General features: G+C 38.8%; 1 protein-coding gene across 3 annotated transcripts in view; it reads left to right on the forward strand.

Annotated features, from left to right (window-relative positions):
• Window positions 1-16,193, forward strand: part of LOC107995539 (storkhead-box protein 2) — a 111,498-nt gene that overhangs the window by 56,305 nt on the left and 39,000 nt on the right. For all 3 annotated transcript variants that reach the window (XM_062083167.1, XM_062083168.1, XM_062083169.1), the window contains one exon: window positions 14,670-14,865. In XM_062083167.1, the coding sequence (XP_061939151.1) occupies window positions 14,670-14,865 (196 nt within the window). The remainder of the gene's footprint in view (window positions 1-14,669; window positions 14,866-16,193) is intronic.

The following is a 16,193-nucleotide window of genomic DNA, read 5'->3' on the forward strand; positions in this document are numbered from 1 at the left end:
TTCCACGAGAAGAGTGGCTCTTCGGTTTCAATGAGGGGGGTGGAGCACCCCTTCGAAGGGAAACGTCAACCACGACCGCTTCTCGTAGTTGAAAGGCTGTTGGAAATAAGAATAATAGTCGAGATGCGCGACAATGACATCTTTGTCGGCTGTTGACTTCCTGTTATACCTGATCCTCGCGCAACGAACCTTTCCTTTCAAACAGGATCCTTTTATTAACACCTGTTTTTGGTGGATACGTTTGCGAACACTTTTACACGATGCAGAGAATAGTGTAGATGTCGTTTAACTTTGGACAAAAATCCCTTAATAAGAAAAATAATCTCTAAATAAGAATCTTTTTTACACGATTCAAGAAACGAAAGTGAAAGTTTTTAAGTTTAAGGAATGAATAGAATAGAATGCGATAAAAAATAAAACTTTTTTTTCGAAATGAATCAATGATCGGTAGGGTAGGTATCGATCGCTTAAAGACTTGAACAGGAAACTTTTTCAAAGGTTCCCTTTTTTCTTCCAAAAGATTGGAGGAGAAGTTATCGAAATCAAAGAGGAAGTGTCTCCAAGATCTTCCAAGATGAAAGAAAACTTGTTAAATTGATAAATTGACGTTAGGCAGATGTTCGAGGCATACTTAGCAACGAGGAAGAGGAAGGATCGATCGTCAAAGGGCAAACGATAATAACATCATTCACCCTTCTCTTGTTTTGCATATCGCCACACGATCGCACCCCAACGAAAGCTTCCTCTTCTTCTCCTTAAATCTAAAAAAGTATCGCATGAATAAGCGCGCGTTTAACTCGATCTAATCTTTGCCATACACGATGAAGCAGATAGATGATACAATTTTTGAATAAGATTTTCTTTTGTGTTAATTCATAATTAACTATATAATTGGATATGATTCGAGAAATTCTACTTAGAGATTGATAATTAAATTTTATTAACACATTTTAGAATAAATGTTATTTATTTTATGCGTAATCTCAAAATTTGAAATTATATCATAAATATATTAATTTAAAGAGTCTATCTTCAGAATTTTTTTAATGGAATGAAAAATATAAAAGTATCCAAAATCTCTATAAACTGTATATCTGAAACGAATATCATATTTAAACTAAATTAACTATGACAAAATAAATACTATTGTATAAATTGTGAAGAAACGAATTTTCTCATACTTCGATTTTCCTCATTTACACTTACTTGCAAAGCGAAAAATAATTTGAATGCCACAAGTTAGATCGATTTGATCGTCGAAGAAACGGTGTGAAACCGTGCCGAGCACTCTCGATAAGGGAACGATAATCTTAAGGTGGAATTGGATCAACGCACTATAATTGTCAGGCTAATTAGAGCCGCGGTTGAAATTGCTACATTTACAGTCGGCGTTATCGTTTCACAATACGTTTACCAGCTTATTTATCGCCATCGTTAATTATTGTTCGCCGCAACCCAGTGTTCCATCGAGATATTATCGGCGTATGTACAAAACGATCCAACTGCTGTTCATTGCCGCTGCAGCAAAGATTCCATCTCGTGTTCCAGGCTGCCCACGTCGTGCGCGATCTCTTTCGAGTATTATCGCAAAGTCGATGGATTTAGATAAACATCCCATATTCTCGTAAATTTCTCCTAATTCCACGAATCCTTTGGGACAATTACACACCGGTAATTGGCTCCGATCGATCGAACGATCGCCCTCCTCTCATCGATCACCCAATTATTAAGACATTACCCGTATCAAAATCGTTTAAAATGCTTAAAAGAAGAAGGGGGGAGGGTATTGTAATTAGTAATAATCTGTGAAATGATCGGATATGAAATTAAACCTGTCCCGCCGGGCCGAGTGAAAGCAACGTGCATTAAGCACAATCGAATCGAATTTTGCTATAGTACTACGAATGAATTTGTGGAAGCAAGCATTTTGAAGAAAATATGGAAGAATTTTAAGAGTGCATTGCGTACGGATCACGAGATATGTTAATGTTTTAATGTTTTTCGGCGAGGAATTAAAAATACTGAAAGCGATAATAGGAAAAAGCGAGAAGAAATTCTCGAAAAAATGTAAAGTCTGTTCGTCGAAAAAGGAACGAAAATATAAAATACAATTGCGAATCATGCGGAATACCATTATACAAAGGAGGATGCTTCGCACTCTGAAATCAAGTTTGTAAAGTAAATGATTGATCGATTTAATTTTATTTATACAATAAATAATAATTAAAATGTAAAAAAGCCTACATGATAAATAGATGTACAAGAAATATTTAAAAATATATTATAAATATGAGTTAAAAAGTGCATATATGCAGAGTATGCTTTTTCTTACTGAAAGAAAACTGTTTCGAGTCTTTTATCTTTTCGTCTATCATCTCTAGAAGAACAAGCATTACAAATATTTTCTCTGAAGCTACTCTGAAATCATCGTTTCATATATCGACAAAACATATTTTGAGATTGTAAACGTTGGACACTTCGAATTCTATAAAGCTATTTAATGTATCGTAAATATTTTCATCGCAAAGAAAAGACTGAGATGTTCTATCAATCCACCGTGAATAATATGTAGCGAAAGTCAATTTCTCGAACGTTTCGTGATCCAGAGGTTGCACAAGGGGTGAAGAGTTTACCGAGGGTCGCCGTAATCAAGCCAACCTTGGAGCGTTCGATGCCAAGGCAAACTTTATCAAAGCCTTTACAGAAAAATCTTCCTCCCCGAAATCGCATCGACATTTAATTAAACGATTATCTTCTTATATCGAGTGACAAAAATGACAAGTATATTACGATTTTTCTCGAATAACACGCGTTGACAAAATCATCAGGTGAATTATAAATCAAAATCATTTCGAAACGAAATGTAAATATATTTTAAGTGTCCATGTGAAATTTACATAGATTGGATCTTAGAAAGAAAAATAGAAGAACTGGTATCATTTTATCGAGAATCGCGAAAGATATTCTATTCTCTTTATTTTCTATTATTTTGCGCCAAGTCCTCCATTCTCTTCCCTTCCACATTAAATAAGACATTCTATTCTATACCTGATACGACAAGAACAATGTCGTAACAACGTAACCACGATAAGAGTCACATCTCAAGAGACAATGTTCTCCCGTTTGATTATAAACACGTTGAATCTCGTGGATGCATAAACAACGTACTCCATTACACACGGGGGAAGGAAGGAAGGAAGGGAGTGAAACCTTGCTTCGTTTTATTGCGGATATTATGCCAGGAACACGCATATTTGCGATACGTTTTCCGCTTGAACGTGAAACACGATCTTGAAGCGGGCATACACACACACACGCACACACAACGATAACGTGCAATCTCAGCCCTGGATGCAACGAGGAATCGTGTTACCTCTGGTTACCACCGTAACCGGAAATGGATTGTAAATAGGAGTAAAACCACCGGATTAATATAAACATCACGACGGAAGGATCGAGAAAGTGTATTCGAGTTGGAAAAATGAGTTTCCTCTACGCTTTAATTCACAAGATTCGAATAAATTCTCGGTCGAAAGCGCAAGTAGAATATAACAATTTATCGTTTCGACGAGAAATTTTAAAGCTACCGATGCTATTCCAATTTGGAGTACGATTAATGAATAATTCAGTACGTATTGCGAGAGAAATTTTGTGAATTTCTGTTAAAAAAGTTATCGTGCATGTTATCATAAGCGCGTTCAATTAAACTATTCTTATCATTATTACGAATAAAGAAATTTTATTTATGTTAGAATTCAAGTGGAAGATTTCTTTGATAAAGAACAAATCTATCATTAAATGACTCGATATTGAATTCCATCACTACGAATTTTTTGATACGCTTAACTTAACATTATAATCATCCCTGTATACGCAACATTTATAGACTATTAATAGTATCGACGAAAGAAATTTCTAAAACCGTTAGCCGATGATAAGCCCCTCGTACCCCCTATCGATCTATGCAAATTTGTATCGACAATCCCACGCGGATATACAATATCGAGTGGGCATAACTCGCTGATAAACACCCGTATACTTATGCAACATCGAAACTTCCATTGTTTATGCATTCAAGTAACATCCGGTTAACGGTAGCTCGATCGAAAATTAATGCCAGGAACAGGATAACACTGTGAAATTCGGACGCGACAGATAGACGATACACGTCATCCTTGATACCTACGAACAAACTTGTATGTACACTCGAGCATTGCGCAACAGTACCGCATACCGTATTATACATGCAAGACGCGCGTAGATCACATTCCACGTTGTGCCTCGCATCCGAAATATGCTGCTGCACCGTCTATGGTTAGAGGCTTCTAACCATCCGAACCGTCCACGTGAAAATTGTATTAACGGTCCATTTACAGATGTTTCGAGAAGTCGGTATCTCGGCATCGTGATCAAGTTGGAGGAGATCGGGTTTCCCCGAAGTGTTGCGACAGGTGGAGCTCGATACTTCCACCACTACGCGCATGCGTGGAAACATTTTCACGAGCGTTGCGACTACTTTGAATTAAAATAGTCAAAGAAGGTTCATCCTTACGCACAATTATGCTATTATACTTCCAATTATCAATTGTTAAATCAAAAGTACCTTTTTCAGTAATCTCGAGTGGAAAAAAGTTAAACGACGATTGTAATTTGCTGGAGAAACGGGAGGGCAAAGCACAGTTGCCATCCTGGAAATAGTATTCCCCGGCAACCGGTAGAGCAAGTATCGCCCGTTCGAGAGCGCGTGTATGACTCGGGCTGGCGTTCGATCGCGCGCGCGCACGTGCACGTTTTGCTTTCCGTGGAAAGGGTTTGGCGCAAAGCGAGTCGTAAAGATGCAATGCACAACCGCGGCCGAGTTCCTCGTTTCCGCGGCGGGCATTCGCTTCGCGCAAAGCGGCCGTGAAATATGCATAAAGATAAGGGACGTCCTCTCCTCGAGCGAGAACCGCTCCTCTCGGCCGAGCGCACGCTCGATTACCGGCCGTGGACCACGGAGGCCCAAGGCGATTTAGGATCCGCTCGTGCTGATACGGCGCTCTCCCCTCTCCCGCTCTCTTCTCGTGGTGTCAGTTTGAGCAACAATGCCTCTCGCCAACAATACAATGGGCCCCATATATCTCGGCCAAGCTTTGCGCAAGCTAAGCTGCCTTAGAGGCAGGAAGAAGATGCAGGGAAATTTCGACCCGTTCGTTTGCACGTCGAAGAAGATATTAGTATATTTTAACAATTGCGATAATTGTTGTTCGATGGATAATATGTGTACTTGAAGTTTCCTTATAATACGTTTAATAGAGCAATAAGGAAGATATAAACTAGGGAAAAAGATAATTTCAAGTATTGGAACGTTTGTGTTATTAATTATATAACATTGGATAACAAGTTGGATTAATTAATAGCGAAAACAAGAATAAAAGAAATTATATAGTAAATGGATACGAGAGATATCACAATAACACTTCCTAAAGGCCGGTAACGGATCTCGAAAGAAATGCAAATGAACGTATTCCTTTCGTATTACCGTTATTACGTCTGGTCGTGTTGCTTCACAGCTGCAACCAGCAAGATCACTCCTCGTAGATCTGGAGTGTGGAGACAGACACCCGTCGATGAAGGATTTCGGTTCCGGAGGCCGCGTAAAGCGGTCCACTTAATTTGCATAAATAACATCGTGTACACGGAGCATAAGAAGGGACACTTTGGAGCAGCCAGTCTGTTTCGTTCACGCAGATTCTAATTATTGGATCTAATTTCGTTTTAGATCGATTGGAAAGGAGGGGGAAAGGATCTTTCGAGTTGCAGTTCAGTTTCCTGGTCGATCTGAGCTGCGATGTATCGTTAAATGACCGTTGTTACGATAACGTTGATCCAACGTTACCTTGAAGATGGTCGATGCAGCAATCGAGCGGACACTTTCCATCCGCATGGCGATTTCTGCCAGCGCTGCAAAAACACCGTGCTTTGTGCCGGCCTTCTCCGCCCATAACCGCAATGTGACCAAGGATACCGGTTTGTTACATTCACTTCTTTAGAATCTGAACGAGGTCCAGACTTCGGATATGTTTGATTGACAAACATTTTCCGTGGAAGATCGTCGAAACATCTGGAGCAAGACGATATGATTATTCTTTGTATTCTCGACAGCTTTCGGATGTTTTAATTCCTTTTCTTTCTCGTCTTTTACGATCCGTCGTTCTCCACTATTCAGAATAAGATGATCGAATTCTGAATTTTCATCCTTCTCCATTTATTCGTCGAGAGTAATTGAAACAATTGGCTGAAACCGTGGAAAAGATGAAAATATAACGTTCATTCTTTACGATCTCGGATGAAATAAGATTAACTAGAATTTCACGCTCTTGAGGATATACGTTGCAACCGATCCCCCGACCGCAAGTACATATAAATATCGCGCTTCGGATCGGAAGAATATTATATCCGAGAAGATCGTAAAATCACGGAACGTTTCTATATCAGCGAAAACGCGGTGAAAAATGACGAAGGAGAAGGCTTTATATCGCCCGGAAAATCGTTCCTTTTTATTGCATTTCACTTCACGCCAACTTTTTCCTCCGACGATTAGAAGCGTGAAGACCCGTGTTTCAAGACCGAGCCGCAAGAAAGCGAAATAAACCGGGTAAACAGACGAGACCGTTTTAAAGACAGAACTTTCAAACGCGCCTCCCCTCCCTCCAAACACCGCGTCCCTCTCTATGAAACGCGCGATGGGGAGCGGGGACGGGATTAAAAACAGCGAGGGGGATAATTGCCAGCAAATTTCTTCATCAAACATACAATTTTCCAAGAGCATTAATCAAATCGCGCGATCGCAAACGCGCTTCTTAATATGCCGTTCAGCCGATCCCGGCTTCCGATCGAGTATCTGTGCAACGAGTCTCACGTGCATCGACTTCCAATCTTACCGTTACAACGACGCAAGCAACGGCGATAAACAGAGGAGGAAAGTGGATCCTGATTAAAGATATTAATTAAGAAAAAGGTTAGTCTACGAGTAGAGTGAAGTCTTCCCGATGATTAAGATTGCCCGTGGCGGTATAATGCATCATCCTATCGAACGATCTTGCGGAAACGTAACTATTCTGTAACTTGCACGCGTGTGTATAAGAGCAATTGTGAAGCGTTAAAAGTGATATAGTGATGATTCTCGAAGGTGATGAGTAAGATGAATTTTATAATAAGTTTTGGAACAGATGAGGGATCAAATGGTTGGAAGGTAAAAATTGCGAGGGAATGGTCTTTCTGATGCTTTCATGATTGATTATAAAATTATCTTATCATTATGTCAAACGTTAAAATTTTTCTTTTTTTCGGTAAAAAGTAAGAAGAAGATTCGATGTTTCACGAGATACGATATCGAAAGGAAATTTTCACTTGCTTCTTCTCGTCTCTATCTCGTAGCTGTTGTCGTAAATCAATATGGCCGTGTGCAGACGCGACTTTTATCTCTCAACGCAAGAACTTGTTTATCCGCGGGATGCCCATTCACCTTTCAGCCAGTGTCTTCCTTTATTTGTTTGCCAATTTAATTGTATAAAAATTCAGCAATCCCTGTCCTCTCCTGAACGTGCGTGTCTTTCCATTCCTCGAATTCTGATCCCCCAGTTTCATGTTTACGTTGACATAAACGAGCAGGATTATCGCCAATCCCATTGGCGTCTTCCATTGAAAAATATTTTCATGAGTAAGGAACACGTCAGATTACACCAAGTTGCTTAATCTTGAAATCAAATTTTTCTTAATAATACTGTTCAAATTTTAAGAAAGAACGTTTATTTATATATAGAATATTTAGGAATAATTATGAAACTTTATTTATTAAGGATTACAAAATTTTGATAGAATGTAATTTTAAAATCTTGTTAACAAAATTATCGGTTTAAATTTAAGAAAATAATTTAATTTATGATACAACATTTAGAGATAATTCTGGCAGATGACTTCTTTCGATTTTTTTTCATTTAAGTTAAATTCCTTCTCGATAAATTCACCGATTTAAATTTATAACGTTTGGATCGTATAAAAATGTTAGAATCCAATGTTTAGATTTAGAGATACGTCGTATAAAAATGTTGAAGGATGAAAAATGATAGCAGAACGAGGATTAAGCTCCCATTTTGTAAATTTATTAACCGAATCTGGTTGATAACACGATAATAGTGGAAGATCGACGCCAATGTCGAATACGTAGTTACACCCAGTTAGGTACCCCCTCGATCCGCATTGCGTTCGCGCTGCACGCGGTATTAGCATATAAATTATGTTATCGTGATTTATGTTAGCGAGCCGCGTGCGTGCCCACGCAGATATCGGAGGGAAGCAGGGCTATTGATTAAAATTCGACACTGATCAGATCTGAAAGTGTATCCAAGCGAGCTGAAATATCTCGATTTTCCATCGACTTTCCAACGATTTCAAGGAAATGACTGGCTCTCCGGATCTAGGAAAGGAACTTTCGTCAACAGTTTATCAAATTTTCACGATTCCAGTTTCTCTTGTCATCGTTCGATAATTGATCGATGACAATCTATGTCAAGCTTAGAGTGCTAGAGTTTCGTGCGTGAGTAAAACAAATCTAAAATCTGAAATCTTTTGTAAATTAACTCAGAGAGAGAATATTTTTTACTCTTTTTATTTTTTCCTTACGAGATAACGAATTTACACTTTCGCCGAGTTGGCTCGATTGAAATTCGAATAAACGAAACAAATGTCTCCGTAACACGTTTTTCAAAAAATTGACAACAACGTTACGTAGTTGGACATATCGGTACAATCTATCCGTTCACGATTTTCTATTATCCGCCCTATTCAAAACGTTACGGCGATCCAGCTAACGATCATTCACACGCACGATCATAAACAGGATTCCCAACGACTTGAAAACGTGGCCATTGTCAAATCTATAATCGGCCGTCTGTTTCTTCGGCTCGTCGCGAATTCATACTCGGTCTTTCGTAACCGAGCCTCTAAAAGGATAAGCATGCTCGCGAGAGCATGGCTAGCATATTGCATAATAATTAGTGGGCAGCCAACGACCGTATATACCCTGTACAGTGAATTGCCGCAAGTTCATTGCCGGCGAAGAAATAGCAATATAAACGTAACGTGCAACAGGAACAGCGAGCCGATTAGCAACGCCATTGCAAGAGCCCTCAACCTCTTCCCCTCGTCCCTCCCTTCTTTTTTTCACTCTTGGTGTACGTTTCCAAGTGTATACACGGTGTTCCAACGTTCTAAGGCAGGTAAAAAAATTTAACGGATCGTTCTAGAAAAAAAATAAAACAAACACGCTTGCAAATTGGAATGCAAAGATGCTCGAACCTCGTATTATGTAATAGAGCCAGAGGGGAAATAGAGGTTTAATTTAACGGAAAATTAAATTGCCCTTGTAAAATGATAACTTGTGAAATGATATTCAAGCAATGTTTTTAATTACTGGTTGAATTAAAATAAAGACACAAATATGCTATATACATAACATTGGAAAGTAAAAAAGACGAGATCGAAAATTATTCGAAAGACGTACATTTGTACATCGAACAGATTGACGTCTAATTCTTATAATAAAAGTCGTTTAAAATAATGATGATATTATTTTCTTAAAAATATAGAAAAAAAATCTGCATTTTCGTTGTCCGAAAATTTCCTTACTCTTATTATCAGTTCCATGCATTACTCGTTTTCTTCTTATTTCGTTCGAACACCCCGTATATCGCAGTTGCTGCGTTCCTTCGTACTTTTTCTTCCTTTTTCCTTTTTGCCGGGTGTTATCGTATGTAATGGCTGCTTGACGAGAACAATGATCGAATTTACGTACTGTTTACACGGTCCCCGACTGTTTTCTTCATTCCCAGACGTATGCATTTTTCCATCGCGACGAATTTATGCGACACGGACCCTGCTCTTGAGAATTAATTCTTTTCCGCATAGCTCGTGCTTAGAACGATTTGTCGGAAGGATCTCTCACGATTATGCTGTAAAAACCGATTGTTAACAGTGATGGGAATTCAGTGGTGGTTTACCCTCTTGGAAAACGTGAGAATCGGCGAGTCTCGGCAAAAATGTAATAAATAAAGCGAAGAAAAAAATTGTATCGAATAAATATTAGCATTAAAAGTCTATTAGTTTTTTTAGAAAAGAATTAAAAATTTGTAAAATAAAATCGAATCAAATTCTTCCGACTCTGATGAGAGAAAAAACGTCCGTTTCTTGCCACGAAGTCGAAGAACAATGAGGTGTTAAGGGGTTAATCGCGTTCACTCGAAGAAAGCGATGACGCGAGTCACGATACAACGTAAAGAAACAAAATAATATTCTTGGCGAAGAAATCGCTTTCTTTCTTCGTGCGCAACGGACCAAGAAAAATGGAGTTTCTGAATTTTAAATCTCGTCCAGACTGAAATACAGGCGCCATCGTTCGCAGATTATTTTCCTGAATGAATATATAAAACGAGATTATACAGATTTTCAATCGAAATTTATCGATTGAAATATAAAATAATATTCTTTCTCGGAGAAGTGAACGACGGAAATATGAATTTAGAAATTTTCTGGATGGATGATCCAAAAAGTGATTTCAAAATTTTATTAAAAAAAGATTAATTCTAAAAATTCTAAATGTACACTTTATTTCTTCCAATCACGAGGATTGCGTCTGAGACAATTATCTTCCAATCTTCTGAAGCTTCGTAAGAAGAGGTCTCGTTACGAGGGAAAGAATCGAGGAAGGGAAGGATTCCGCGAGAACACGATGCGGTTCGTGTTGTTGGTTACGCGTATTCCCCAGAGGCACCAGTCAAGAATTGTCGACGAAAGGAAGCTTTGACGTAATCAAAAAAGTTTCACCTGCCGAAAGAACGGAGGAGATTAAACGGTACCCCATGAGACCGGTCGAAACTGCACATGAGAAATCGCGTTACTTGCTGCCTTCGTATCTCGAGAACACCTTGACACGAATAAATCCGTTAAATCATGGTGTTAAGTAATACGTTAATAAAAGATGAAATGTTCTACCTTTGATCTTTACACGTATTCTGTAAGCGTGATTACAAAGATTAAATTGTTAATATTTCTCTGGGTTTTTTAACCTTTCCATTCGGAATACTGATAAACGTAATAATTTGTGTTATAAGAATATCAGATACGGACAATTTTGTATAGAATTTTTGCTATTTTTCGAGCAAATAAAATACTTCTCAATTGCCTGGAGCAAGTACTAAATTTATATACATATGTTTCAGACGTAACAAACAACATAGAAAAGAAAAATTAAGACGATTATTTTTTCTTGGAATCGTACGTGTGAGAACTCCGCAAATAAAAATAATTAACAAAAGAACAAAATTGATCCCTAAATGTTAGAAAAGAATCCACAGAGCAATTTTCAATCTAGGATAGGAAATCGGATGGAACCTCGTTGTTGCCTCGGACGAATTATATCGTACTGGATCGTAGCGGCACGATGGTCTCGTTTTTCGCCTGCACAGTTGAGCGATTCCCAACGCGAGGATCGTACCGTGAATTTCGAGTCGTGGCGATCAGGGAGCCGAGAAATTCGGGCATATTTTACGAAACGTTATAAAGGATAACTGCTTTCCTGTGAAGGTACTTCGAAAGTAGACTCACTTGGAAACTCACTTGAAAGAATATTTCCCGTTTCTTAGATGAACACCGATATCTTGCCAACCTGAAAGTTTCTGGAGCTTGACAATCCGAGTAAATTACTTATTCCGGTTTCCATTTTAATAATGCAAATGCGAAGGAAGCCACACATTAATTAAACCTCTCTACACGTACATGTAAATAGAGATAGACATTTTGTAAATTGAATCGGGGATATACAGACAATTTTTAAGATGCTTATTTTACAAGTAGAAGTAATTTAATTAAATTATACTTCTATATAACACGCATAAGTATTTCTTTTTTTATAAATCGATATGAAATTTAATGTATTTTATTAAATTTTTCTACATAGTACATAGTCGATTTAATCCTGCAATTCTTTCGATCAAATTGTTAAAAATTGGAAAACGAATAGTTTACAATAACGTTTGGATTTATGTTCGTTTAAAATTAAATTAAAATTAAATTAAAACATTAAAATTATCCTTACTGCGATACAAAATTTATTTCTACTTGTCTACTAATTTCAAACTTGAAAAGTTATTTTAATGGAGGATATTTTTTATTTTTCGAACACAACGTGAAACGGTTTTCCAGTTACGAATTGGATGTCGTTAGCAAAAAGTCACGCCTCGAGAGCACAAATGCCATTACGGTCGATACACGGTGGGATTATTCGGTGACGTTTCGGGGAGAAGAACGCTTTCAATCGGGGCTCCAAGTGAAAAATGTCCTGTCAGGTGCAGCGAGCCGGTCCCTACCGAGGGTCCTTTAGTAACAGTTCGCGTTACGGAAAACGAGGACATGACAAAAAAAAAAAAAAAAAGAAGAAAAAAGCGAGAGGGTAAAACGTTTTGACTGTATTCCGTGCTAAAGTGGTCGTGAGATCGATGGCACCGGATATTGTTAAAAATTAAAAATAGGCGATTTTATAGAACGAGAGAAGAAAATGCTGAGCTTCAAGTGCCGCGATAAATGATCAATATCAACACATCGCAAAAATATGCAAGTCAACGAGTTGCGTTATATGATTATATTTTGTAATTGAAAAGAAAATTTCGTTAAAGGAATATTACTTAAAATGAAATCCTCAAATCCTTAAATAATTTCACTATTGTGATTATTGTTTTCTTTGCTGGTCCAATAAAATTTGCATGAAAAAAAAAACGTAAAATTTTAATTCAAGTTTTAATAATCTATTACGTTGTAAGAAATATTTCCAAGTGAAATTTGAGATTTGAACTTGTACTTTTATAAATCTACTTTATGTAAAAAGAAAAAAAAAAAGTTATAAAGTATATAAAATAGATACACGTTATAATATTTTAAGATTTTTATAGTGCGAATGATTTATTAAAATCATCTTTACAAGATGACTTTTACGACTGTCCAATTTATGATAAATTATAATTTATCAATTACGACGAAACTATATAGATTTATATCTTTATCGTGACAGAATTACACGTCAATCCTGTCATTAAATCAGATCGCGAATAAAATTTAAACAAGGTTGCAACTCGTGAAAGTGCATTAAAATCAAAAAGTACATTTGATTAATATTTATGAAAGTGCAAAGGAAATAGATAAGCGACGACAAACATGTTTCAATTTGCCGATAACTGGAAGAAACATATTATTGCTACGAGGCTAGGATCAATGGAAAGGGCAATAACCGTGTTCACCATAGAAAAACAAATATCATTTTCCGTTCTTATCCTAATCGTTCTTCTCGAGAAAAAAAAAAGGAATCTATCAGCAATTCTCGAACGAGTACCACGTACCATCATATATAATACATTGCATAAGGAAATATCAACTTTCTATGATTACGTAAGCAAAAAATGCGTACAACATTGATTTCGATACGATTATTAATTTACGATTGTAGAATCTTCCACCTAAAAAGTAAAACTCTATTTACATAAACACGTTGTTGGGAACAAGTAGTAAGTTGATACAATCAGCTTATGCATGTAACGGAACTCGATACTCGATTATTTTTCCTACCAAACATTTTCAAATAATTTCTTTATTCGTTTTCAGACTGTTTTTATTCACTTTTCTAAATTATAAATTTCCTTAACGAAACTACGGCGCTTTCTACACTCTTATCTTTAAATTTTAATTATCTTTAAATTTTTCAAACAAACGCTTAAACACATGATTCCACTTATTGAGCGGATCCAATTATTCATTCGCAAGATTTCATTCGCATAAATGGACTTCCTATAATGAATAAACTCGAGTAACAACACCGAATACTGGATGATTTACGCTCGCACGTGACTCCTCTCATCTCGAACCGAGATGGACATCATAAGAGGGAGGAGAGCGTGCAATGCAGCTGCATTGAAAGACCGCAATGAATCATAGAGAATCGAGCAATCGATTCGCGCACTTCTGTCTAATTTCATGGTTTGTCGTGAGGGAGAGCAACATTCGAGCAGACGGAAGGAAAAGGGCAATAGACGATGAAAATCCTGCGGGACCATTCGTCTATGGGCATTGTCTGCTCTATTCGACCCCATCATTGCGCCCGTATATATATATATACATAGAAGGGAAACTACGAGGGTGGCACAGTTTCGCTCTCAGAGTTCTCGAGAAGGGTGAACGTCGATCCTCCCCTTTTCCCTCCGTGGCAATAAACACTTAACCGCACGACCGTATTTTAGAGAACGAATCCTAAGATTCTATCTCCGCGATCGTCATTTTGATAATGGAGGATGTATTCTTAAATGTTAACGACAATTTGCGAAACCCGTTTTGGGTGGTCCGTATGTTACGCGGGGAAGAAATATAATGAAAGGGGATGCTGAGCGATGAATGGAAGTAGAGGGTATTCAAGAATAGAATTAAAGAGAAATCTTAGCGCAGATGGTCTGATTTTTAGAGCGAGAAGACAGTTAAAATTATAAATAAAAGCTAAAATATAACATAAAATATTTTATTAGGTAAAATAAGAAGAAAATTTTGGATAGTATTTCGATAGGCTTACGAATATTACTTCGCAATCGTTTCAGAGTTTCTTGGAGGCGAACTCGAAATGCTGGTGGAACGCAGCCCTGGTGGACGCAACCCGGCAACTCAGGTACAAGGGCCACGTGTCACCCGGCGTGCTGATGGTCGGTGGACCACCCTGTGCCCTCGAGGTCTTGAGGGCAGCCTGGGCTAGGAATGTCCTACGACCACCTGCCGATCACGCGATAACTTGCCTCGGTAAGTACTCTTCTTCTCCCCTCCCCATTTACACCTCCTGCCATTCTGAAAGTTCTCATTCTCTGAAGAAACGATCAATCACGATCGAGAATATATCTCGAATAATGGAATAACGAAAGCGGAATCGACGCATCGTCGATTGTAATCGTAGAGGAGCAACCGTTCAACAGACGCTTACATCTCTCCGTGTCGTTAAGGGAGGCGGATGATAATGCAAATTGGACGTGGCGTTAAGCTCTCCCGCTCTGCCTCGTACGCTCTGTACGTTTAAATCGAGGAGGGCAGCCGCCGTATCTCGCCGGCTTTATCTTTACGCAACCGCCGGTTCCCGGCATTATCGCCACCGCTTCGCTCGCCTTCCTCCTTCCTCATTCGAGTTTCCAAACGAGTCGAGCCCCTCTCCCCACCCCTGTTCCTTGCCTCTGAACGGCGCTACCACGTGCTACCTAAGCATTGTTACCTGTCGTCGTTCCACACGTGTCGACGCTAAACACCTCCCCGCACGGAAACTCGTTTCCACGGCGAGGGGAGGAGGAGGAGGAGGAGGAGAGAGAATCGAGGGACGCGGAGAACTGCACGGGCGCAGATACCGACGACTTGTATTACGTCGGCTGAACACCTTTTCGCCGGCGTGTTATATTATATATCGATTCGTTTCTTTCTTTTTCTTCTTCTTCCTCTTCTTTTCCACCTTCTTTTTCTCTTCTCTTCTTTTCTCCCCCTCTCTCCGCACCGCCACCACCGTTGCCATTTTCGCGCGCTCCCCTGTCTGTTATATACACACCTACGCGCATACCAAACGTATGCTAATGCGTGTAAGTTGGAATACGCGCATTGGCGTAACGGCGCAATTAATAAAAACACGAGCACGACAACGTTTCTCGAGAGATCACCTGGATCGTTCAATTCCCCCCCTCGGATAGGATTTCGACGCTGCCACCGATTACATTCCCAGCACCACCTACGATCGATGATAATAATAATAATAGTAACAATATAATCCCAACTCTGGCGCGCACTCTCGCAGAATCTCTAGGATTAGCATGGAAATGTCGGGTTCGAAAAATTGGTCGTAAAACCAACTGCGATTTCGCAGGCTGTGTATGACAGTATTATCGAAAGTATGGTTTCGCCGCATTGAAATCCAAGCCTGTCCTCCAACACCGAGACACTTCGAGCTTTATCAGCGATTCGAGATTTTGCAAGCTGGCAGGGCGCACGGTGCCGACGCCTATGCGCGCGGCGATTCGCTGGTTCAGCTCGGTGTCTTCTCGGCGAAAAAGAAAAAAGAAAAGAGAAAAAGAGAAGGGAAGGGAAGAAGAAAAAAG

Source organism: Apis cerana, linkage group LG12, assembly GCF_029169275.1.
Source record: "Apis cerana isolate GH-2021 linkage group LG12, AcerK_1.0, whole genome shotgun sequence".
Taxonomy (NCBI): domain Eukaryota; kingdom Metazoa; phylum Arthropoda; class Insecta; order Hymenoptera; family Apidae; genus Apis; species Apis cerana.